This window comes from Rhineura floridana, chromosome 16 (genome assembly GCF_030035675.1).
Source record: "Rhineura floridana isolate rRhiFlo1 chromosome 16, rRhiFlo1.hap2, whole genome shotgun sequence".
Lineage (NCBI taxonomy): Eukaryota > Metazoa > Chordata > Lepidosauria > Squamata > Rhineuridae > Rhineura > Rhineura floridana.
The window spans coordinates 38,811,687-38,821,030 of NC_084495.1; the positions used below are offsets into that span (position 1 = coordinate 38,811,687).

Genomic DNA, 9,344 nt, shown 5'->3' on the forward strand with positions numbered 1-9,344 from the left:
CACCTCTGCCCACAGCTGCCCTGGCAGCCTCTGCTGTGTCTGCGTACGGTATCTTGCAGGCAGCCTCCGTGTCCTGGCCCTCTGCTCTGTGGCTTTTGAAGAGGTCTGCAGGTGCACGGGCTAAGTGGGGGCCCAACCTGGCTACCCCCTTGGATCACAGTTGGGAATCAAACTTCAAAATACCGATTTCAGAGAACAGAAACGGGCTGTGCAGAACCCTGCAAGACTAAAGGCAGACAAAGCAAACTAGCACCTTCCCCCCCCCCGCAAGTAAAAAAATGCCAACCTAAGGACAATAGGGGGGGCGTGTGTTTGCGGCAGGTGCAGTTGGCCACCCCAGTCCGGAGGGCCCGGATCCTGTCCGCTCGCCTGCGTCTGGGGCACCGCCAGGGACCTCGCCCCGCTCCCAGTGACTGGCGGCTCGCCCACAGGCAGGAAAATGCGTGCGGGGTGGGGGACGAGACCTTCCCCCCCGCCTCGTTGCTGCCGCGCAGCCTGAGCCGAGGAGGGGCTCTTCTGCCGAGGGAGGGTCGAGGCTAGGAGGAGCCCCTTCCCGGGCGGGGGGGAGGGATGCGCGGCCTTCTCCCTGCTGCCACCCGGCCTTTGCTGGGAGGGGGGGAGGACGGCCCCTCCTCGTTCCGCACTACATTTCCCGGCAGCCATCGTGCCTCTGCCGCGCAGTGCTTGCTGGGAGTTGCAGTCCCAAGTGTCGGGGGGCGGGAAGGACTGGAGGCGGCTGCGGCTGCTGCTGCCATGAGGAGGTGAGGAGGGGCGCGACTCCCCTTCCCCCCCAGGGGTCCTTCTGTCTTTGCTGGGCGGCGGGGGCGTTGCTATGACCTCGCAGGGTCCTTGGAGGGGGTGGAAGTGTGAGCTGGACTCCCCCCGTTGCACAAGGCTACCGCGCACCCCTCCCCCTCCCCCTTTTCCTCCGGGCTGTTTGGCGTGACTTTGTTCCCTTTCTTGGCGCTCCACTTTGGGGGGGGGCTTTGTTCCCCTCCCCTCCTGTCGCTACCCGACACCCAGAGGGGGAGGGGGGAATTACGTAGCCGCCCTCGGGAGGAAGCGACCCCCGAAGACTCTCGGCGGCGTCTAGAGGCGGTTTTTCAGCCCTCTAAAAACTCCACAGCTGGCCCTATGTCGGCGGGGGCGGGGCGGCAGGGGACAGTCTGATGCTGCCGTAGTGGGGTTTACTTCTGAGTAAACACGTATAGGGATTGCCACGTGCCAGACAGGAGGAGGAAGCCCTCCGCCCAGGAGCCGCCAAGGCGCCCTCGACCCCCTCCCCATTTCCGAATTCTGCTGCCCCAGGATTAAAAAAGAAGGGTGGGGTCTGCAAATGGCAGCATCCCAGTGAGGCAACGTGTGGAGGGTCTCTTGAACCCCATTTGGGGTCAGCCAAGTAATAGGCTACCTGCGCCTCCTCCTCCCAGTGGAATCTCTCTCTGTGTTTTAATTACCTTGGGACTTAGAGCAGAAAAGTGCAGGTTTAGTTCCTGAGCGGTGGCAGGTGGACCTGGTGCCCATGGATGAGGCCAGAGGCCCACCCTGCTGCCTCTGCCGACCAGAGTGGGTGGTCTGGCCCCCTTGGGTGGGGCCCTGCCACCTCCAAGCTCTGCTCTCTGTGGTTTGCTTTCTCCGTTGCAGGGTCAACAGCAGCCTGAGCGGGGATGACTTCCTCCTGGAGGACCTGGAGACGGAAGGGGAGCGGCAGCTCAAGAGTCTTCTCCAGCATCAGCTGGACACGTCTGTCTCCATCGAGCAGTGAGTGCTGGGTCTCCCTGCAGAGAGGTGCTGAGGGGCAAAATCGGCGGAGAGCTTTGAACACTGGAAATGTTGTGTTGCACTGATGCAGCGTCTTTGGCTGCCTGGTGCCAGCAGGTCCCGGAGGGCAGGAGATGATCTGCGTCAATTATCCTAGGAACCTTGGCCACCCACCCAGCTCAGTGTTGCTTCCGCCACTAGCTTGCGCTGCCTCTCTGGGTACCAGTGGCAGGTGCTGTTCCTAGTCTTGCCTGCAGAATCGAACAGGCGGTGGGGGCGGGACAGGCCATGCCAAGGGATGCCCAGTAGGCCCTCTGCCACTGGGCCCTTTTCATTCCTACAACTCTCAGGACACCTGCTTGGTGGCTTGAGAGCATGGCAGGTAACAGGAAGAGCACTCCCTTCGGCAAGGAGTGCAGAGCCTTATTTATGACATTTATATCCCACCTTTTCCTCCAAGAAGCTCAAGATAGTATACATGGTCTTTCCCTTCCCATTTTATCCTCACAACAACCTTGTGAAGTAGGTTAGGCTGAGAGGCAGTGATAGCCCAAGGTCACCCAGTGAGTTTCATGGCTGAGTGGGGATTTGAACCCTGGTCTCCCAGGTCGTAGTCCAACACTAACCACTACGCCAAACTGTCTTTGAGTAGAAGGCAGCTTTCACTTGACCAGCAATGCACCTTACTTGGGATGGGGAATGGGGAGATTGTGAGATAAATTGGGCAAATCAGTTTTCTCCAAATACAACTGAGAAGAATATGCACTCTTAGGCTCTGAGATCTATTTATTTATTTGGAATATTTCCCTCTGACTCTTCAGCTGGAGAAAAAGGGCTCCATGTTAAGAGAGTCTCTTCCCCTGAGGCTTAAAATCTGAAATGTCGTTATGGTGATGGGAGTTGAAACCGCCTCCAGGATTTCGTGCAGGGGTCTGGAGGCACTGCCAGAGATTGAACCTGGGACTTTCTGCTTGTAGCTCTGCATTCAGCTGCGGCCCTTCCTGGCATTCCATCGCCCAGGCTGTGGCTGCCTCCAGCCTCCCAGAATGCGCCTTCTGATGCTGCTTGGCATCCTGTTGCATTGCAGGTGTGTGTCCAAGCGCCGCCGCTTTGCGCCTGCAGCTCTGTACAAGCCCTTTGGAGAGGAAGCTGCCGGGACGCTCTCCTTGCCTCAGTTCCAGGCTCTGCAGGAAAGCAGCAAAGAGGCTGCCTCTCTCCGGGAGCTGGGCCTCTCCGACTCTGAGATCCAGCTCTGGAAGAACCGCGCATCGGCAGACAAGGTAGGCAGTGGGCAGATGGCGTGAGAGCCCTGGGCTGTCCCGTGGGGCTGGCTGCTGGGAGACTCAGGACAGACAGACAGGCTTCTTCACACAGCGCGGCGGGCCAGCCTGCAGCAGCTGGGCACGTTTTCTGGTTCTGGAAAGAGGAGAATCAGTTGTGTTGGGCAACAAGGGCGATATCCAGTGCTAGGTCTACTCTGAGTAAGACTTGGCTGTATTCCGCCCTAGGCTGTTTTCCTCCATTGCACGGAACAGACCAGTTGCATCTTCATCTGGTGCCTCAGGAGACTTTTGGGCATTGGGTGGGGCTGGGAGGTGCTGTTTCCAGGTGTTCCAGAAGCATGTGGAGGGGGGTGGCACTATGAGGGTCCGGTGCCTGATCTGTGCCACTGCATTCTTTCAGAGTTCTGGACTTGGGGCAGCCCCTGAAGCCATGCAGGACAGGATCTGGGCCATCCAGGAGAAGATTGCTGAGCGCCAGCACATCCTCTCTCTGCCCCAGCGCTTTGCGGGCAGCAAACAGCTGAGCAGGCGCGAGATGGAGATCGAGAGCGCTCTCTTCCAGGGGACGGACCGCCACTCCTTCCTGAGAGTGCTTTACCACCAAGGTCTGGGGGCAGTAGTGCAGTGGCAAATTCAGGAGTGCAGGGTCCCTTCACAACAGTCACCCCCTCTCCCTCACAGCCACATCCCCTTTTCTACTTCCCCCTCATCTCTCTTCCACCCCCTGTTGACTCCCAAGTCCACACTCCCCACTACAGGCCAGTCAGTATGAAAGGGGCTGCTCTGTGTTAGCTGTTGAGAAGAGTCTTCTCAGTGGCTGGCTCACCTCCTTTCACTCCAGTTGGCCAATCAGCATGAAAGGACAAGGGCTCTTCTCAGTGGCTAACAGGCTCGCTTTCCTCCTGATTGGCTTGTACATAGGGACCTGGCTGGGACCCTCCTCTCGAAAGAGTAAGGAGCCTATGACTCCAGATGACTACACCCCTTACCTGTTGAACCCTTGTGGACAGGGTGGGTGGAAGGCAACTGGGGACAGTGGTAGTTCATTGCTGCCCCTTCTGGGAATGTCCGTCATGGATTCCTTTGTGTTTGTGTATGGCGCAGATGAGGCGAAGCAGAGCCCCCCCCTGGCTCAGCTGGAGGCGGTTTATCAAGACCTTCTTGGCCACGCACCAGCAGGGGTGCTGCCATCCCCCCCGAGTGGCCTTGGCTCATCTTGTTGTGTGCCTCCTGGCAGCCCCCCAAAACCTCAGGGCCCAGCCCCACAGCCAGCTTCAGGACCTGTGATGGTGACAGAGCCAGTGGAGTTTGTCCCAGAAGAGGAGATTCAAAAGAACCGCCTCTCAGAGGAAGAGATCCGCAAGATCCCCAGGTTTTCGTCCTATAGCCCTGGAAAGCCAAGCGAGGTAACTCCCTCCCTGCCTCTGTCCGGGGCTCAGGTGCCTCTGATGCTCAAGTGCACTCCCCCTCTGCCCAACACCACCACGGGGTGAGTGGGTGGGTGTGTTTCCGCCTGGCCTGCCCTTGTGGGAGAGAATCTGGCAGCAGCGGGGTGGTGGTGCTGGGCTACAGACTGGAGAGCTGGCAGAGTGGCACACTGATCAGCCGGTGTTTTGGGGGCACATGCATGTGTCTGTGTGTGAGAGAGCGCAGTGTGGTTTCTCTGATGGCCAGGCAGGCCTACAGGGATGGGATTCAAGGGCAAAGGCAGAGCCCGGCCTTCCTCCCCAGTGCATCTCTTGGGATCACGTTGTGTCTCTTACCTCAGTTGTCTCTCACATGTGCACATACAGCATGTATCTAGGGTCCTTGCAAGCTAGCTGTTGGGGGTGGGTTGTGGGGCAGGCTGGCTGCGCCTTGTGAGCATGGCTAGGTGTTGTCAAAGGCCTCGGGTGACCCGCATGTGTTTCTGGGTGTGGATTAGGTGCTCTACTTGAAGAACCTCAGCCGCCGCGTGACAGCAAGGGACCTCTTGTCCTTGTTTGCAAGGTTCCAGGAGAAGGGAGGCCCCCAGATCCACTTCCGCCTGCTGAGCGGGCGCATGAGAGGCCAGGCCTTCCTCACCTTCCCCAGTGAGTATCCCACCTGCAAAGTCCCCCAGAGCCACCTGGGCCTTCCTGGCATGTCACCTTCTCCATCGGCTTGTATGTGTGTGTGTGTGTGGGGGGGATTGGAGCACAAAGGCCCAAGCCTCCCTCTGAGTCCTCTCTCGCTCTGGATGCCAAACACCTCCCCGTGAGCTGGGTCTCCGGTACCAAGTCCATGTTGCTTTTTGCTTCCAGATATGTCGATGGCGCAAGCAGCCCTGAAGCTGGTGAATGGGTTCAACCTGCTGGGAAAGCCGCTGGTGGCTGAATATGGGAGGAAGCTGATGCAGGCTGCTGTGCCAGACTCGGAGCCTGCGCCAAGCCCCTGCAGGGCAGCTGCCGTACTCTAGCAAGCAAAGGAGCCAGCAAGCAGCCTGCGGGACTCTGGGTGGATGTGCAGGACGGTTCAGCAGGACAAGACAGAGAGAAAGACTCCTCCCGTAAGAGCCAGTCGCTGCCGGGGACAATGAGCTGGGGGCAGAATGGGGAAGGCCGTTGGGTCCAGGGAGGGGGAGTGGTCTTCTCAGGAAGATCACCCTGAAGGAAGGCCTGGGAGGAAGGAAAGGAGGGAGACAGACGCCCTAGTGGGGGTGAGGAAGAAGAGGGAGAAACCACCCGTTCGCCAGTCTGTGCTGGTGAGCAAGGGGGCAACTCTGGGTCAAGCTGCAGCATCACAAGAAGTCCTGGTGGGGTCTCACTGCCTGCTTTTCTTTGGGCTTCAGAGCAGAGACTTGGACAGTCCCTTGCACCGAGTTGCTCCAGGCCTGAGCGCCAGCCTTTCCCCCTGATGACACCTGGTGCACCACCTCTCTTGACACTGTTTTGCTGGCTGCTGGGGAGGGGGGGGTCAGTGTTGTGAGCATCATATTTCTTAAGAAACAGCACCCTACTCTTCTCCCTGCAAATGTGCAATGTGCCCCCCCCTTTACAAAATGACTGCAGCCACTCTCCTGCTATGGCTGCAGTCCTAACCAGCTGAGAGGTAAGTGAGGCTTACTCCCATGTGAGAGGTTAGGATCGCAGCCTAAATTGCCCAGCATACTTTGTACAGCAGAAGTGTCCAGCCCCACAGCCAGAAGGAGGATCTTGATTCGCCCCATATGCATGTTACAGAGCTGTCTGATTAAGGACATTTTTATGTCACCCACAACCTTGTTCTTGTCAAGTTTCTTTTTCATTTTGAAATGCTGTTTTCATGCTGCCTTTCAGATGACCTTTGCTAAAAGTTTTCTTGACCTATACACAAAGTTGTGGCGTCTCACTGAGCGTGTGCTTCCAGTGAAGGGTTCCTGTTTTAAGAGGAACACATCAGAATTGTAAAAATAAGCCTGACTGCCCCGATCCCAAGACGTGATCTCAGTGCGCAAGGGAGGGGGAAAATCAAAAGTGGACGCAGGTCTGTCCCACTCCTTCCTGATCGTCAAAAGTAACATTCACAAAAATGAAATTATCTTTGTGGCTAATTAAGGCTCAGCAGCTTTGATTAGTTAATGTGCTGCCATCCAGGCCATCAAAACAGTTCAGGAGGCGATGATGGGCAGGGCTGTTGTTGGCTGAGCCCTTGACGATGGCTGGGATTCAGGGGGAAGAGCTTTGAATCAAAGCTTTTTTCTGTCGCCTCTTTTGAACTGCCATATTTGTAACGGGAGGTGTTCCCTGCGAAGTGGTTTGCTGTTGCGAGAACGAGGAACATTGGGAGCTTTCCACACCACATATCTGTCCGCTGGTCCTTCTCCTGCTCTTGGCCATTGGCTCTTCAGTCAGACCCAGGGACATTCCCAGCCCACCCTGGAGATGCCTTGGGGGGGGTAGACCTGGCACTTTCCACATGCAAAGCTCTTGCCCAGGTGCACTTGGATGATCCCCTTGAGAGGAGGGGGTTGGCAGCTTGCTGGTTTGATCGCTCTGAAGCCGAACTGGCCCAGCAGCAAAGGCGCCAGTTCCTCTTGCACGTCACTCTGGCCTTGGAGCTGAGGGGGGACAGGAGACTGGTGGGACAATCCCATCTCTGCAGCTTTGGGGAGGTTGATAGAAGGGCTGGGGCTGGCTGGAAGGCAGTGCTGTGTTTTTAACTGGCGAGTGTGAACGCCGAGCCTGATGTTCTTAAAGAGAGTTGCCTTTGCTCCCAGTGGTTCAGGCCTCCTACGCCTTCCGCCTGTGGTTAGCAGAGTGGAGGGTGCCCGTCTCTGTGTCTGTCAGGACCTCCCTTTGCCGTCTGGGCTCAGTGGAGTCAGGAGGGGCTGGCTGCCAGTCCCTGCTGTGCCCACTGTTGGTGCAGGAGCCTGCCCTGGGCTCACTGCCACAGCCATGCCCTTCAGCAAAGGCTTCTCCCCGGCCTTTTCTCCAGACTGCAGCGACAGCACCATTGTGACCGTCACTTTCCTTGCCAGGCTGCTGAGCCAGAGAGCTGGACTTTCCCAGGAGTCCCGGGAGCAGCTGCTCCTGCCGAAGGCTGCCCTCTTGGGACTGCGGGCCCAGCATCTCCCCTTCCCCCTCGAGGGGGAGGAGTTCAGGCGTCTAGTGGCCACAGTTGGTCTCAGGAGGCCATCCTCCCCCACTCACCACCAGCCTCGACCCCTGCCTTGGACAAATGTTTCAGGGGGGAAGGAAGTGAGAATTGCTGAGCTGCAAATCTGATTAGTTTGCAGCCACTTCCTCCACTTTCCTTTCTTAACTTCAACCATTACACTTTTGTCTTGGCCTCAGAAAGGGAGTGGCCAGCATCCTGATTGAGGGATTGCAGGATTGTCTGCTTGGATTGCAGCTGCCACCTGTGACTCTGGTGTCCTCTGCTGACCCTCGACAAGGGCCCAGGGCAGCCTGGAAGAAAGGGGCCGGGCTCTGAGGCCTGATATTTGGCCATTACTTTCCTACCCTCACATCTCCAGGCTGGAATCTGCTTGGTGCTTTGCCTAAAAATGCTGGGAAACGTGTCTCGAGCACAACTGCCAAGCCTCCCCTCTCGGGGGCTTAAAGCCCCATTCCCTGTTGTTCAGGTGAGCAGAGCAAAGAGGCCCGAGGAGACAGTAGGGTCAGGATTTGTGCCAAGGTCTGCAGAAAATGACAGTCTCCAGGGTAGAACTTGGAAGTGCCTGTGAAACTCTGAAGGGAGAGAGCAAGAGAGCAAGGCTTGCCCACTCAACAAACCTTGCAACAGATGTGCCCTCCTGCTGCTCTATTGTGCTGTGTCCCAAAGTTCTGATGAGAGGCCCCTTAGGATCAAAGCGCGTGCGATTTCCTCCTCCCTCCCTGCCTCCCTCCCGGGGCCCAGGAGTGAGCCTGTGCGGGAGGTGCCGTTGTCCACCTTGACTGGGTTCTGACCACATTTGTCCCTGCTGTTGCTCTTCCCCTAATCCAAGTCACCTCACAGACCCTGCCTCTTTACCCCCTTATGCTGGCAGGTGCGTAATGCCAAACGCATCCGGCACGCACAGGTGGAAACATCCAGCTTTATGGCAAGAATTGTCTTTCTGCCCCCCCAACCCAGCCAGAGAAATAAGGAAATGTGCATTAGGAGGCACTTCTCTGGTCTATTCTAAGTGTGGAAGATGCTTTATGGGTGGCCTCCAGCAGCTGGAAGGGTGGCTAATTTGAAAAAGCTTTTTGCTAGGAGCCCATCCATAGAAATGCAATCTCCCCTCCTGGCCGTTGCAAACCTGCAGTACATGAATCTCTCCACAGGGTGGCACTCTTTGCCCATCAGGTGAAAGTTCCCTGTGCTTTACAAGAGATTCTCCACTAGTCAGCTCTCACAACACCGGCCTTTCCTTGGAGGAACAGTCTGCAGGTGCCATTGCTGTTTGGCACAGCAGGCCTGGGGAGCAGCTGTGGCCTCCAGATGTTGTTGGACACGCAACTCCCGGCAGCCAGCATGGCCAGTGGTCAGAGATGGTGATGATGGGAGTTGTAGTACAACATCTGGAGGACCACTGTGTGTTTAAGAAAAAGAAAAAAAGCAGGACCTGGTGCGACGCGCTGGGGATGGCCGAGCACCAGGGACTGTGTGGGCAGCCTCTGTTTCTGCAGGGAAGGACGGCATGAGAGGTGGGCGCTGCCTCCCTTTCCACCTGCCGGGACTCTGCAAGCAGCAGCAGATTCCCTGTTCACCCCCACCCCACCCCACCCCCCGGCAGCCTTTGCATTTCCTCCTGCCAAGGGTCGCTGCGGTGCACTGTAAGGCCCCTGACTTCTGGGGAGACACAGCGGCTGCTCC

General features: G+C 57.4%; 1 protein-coding gene across 1 annotated transcript; it reads left to right on the forward strand.

The window, feature by feature from the left end:
• The first annotated feature begins 555 nt into the window (after positions 1 to 555).
• RBM41 (RNA binding motif protein 41) lies at positions 556 to 9,272 on the forward strand. Its single transcript, XM_061598765.1, has 7 exons — positions 556 to 761; positions 1,645 to 1,761; positions 2,849 to 3,041; positions 3,445 to 3,649; positions 4,149 to 4,450; positions 4,969 to 5,116; positions 5,327 to 9,272. The coding sequence occupies exons 1-7, from the start codon at positions 571 to 573 to the stop codon at positions 5,479 to 5,481; spliced, it is 1,311 nt and encodes a 436-aa protein (XP_061454749.1). The 5' UTR covers positions 556 to 570; the 3' UTR covers positions 5,482 to 9,272.
• Positions 9,273 to 9,344: the final 72 nt, after the last annotated feature.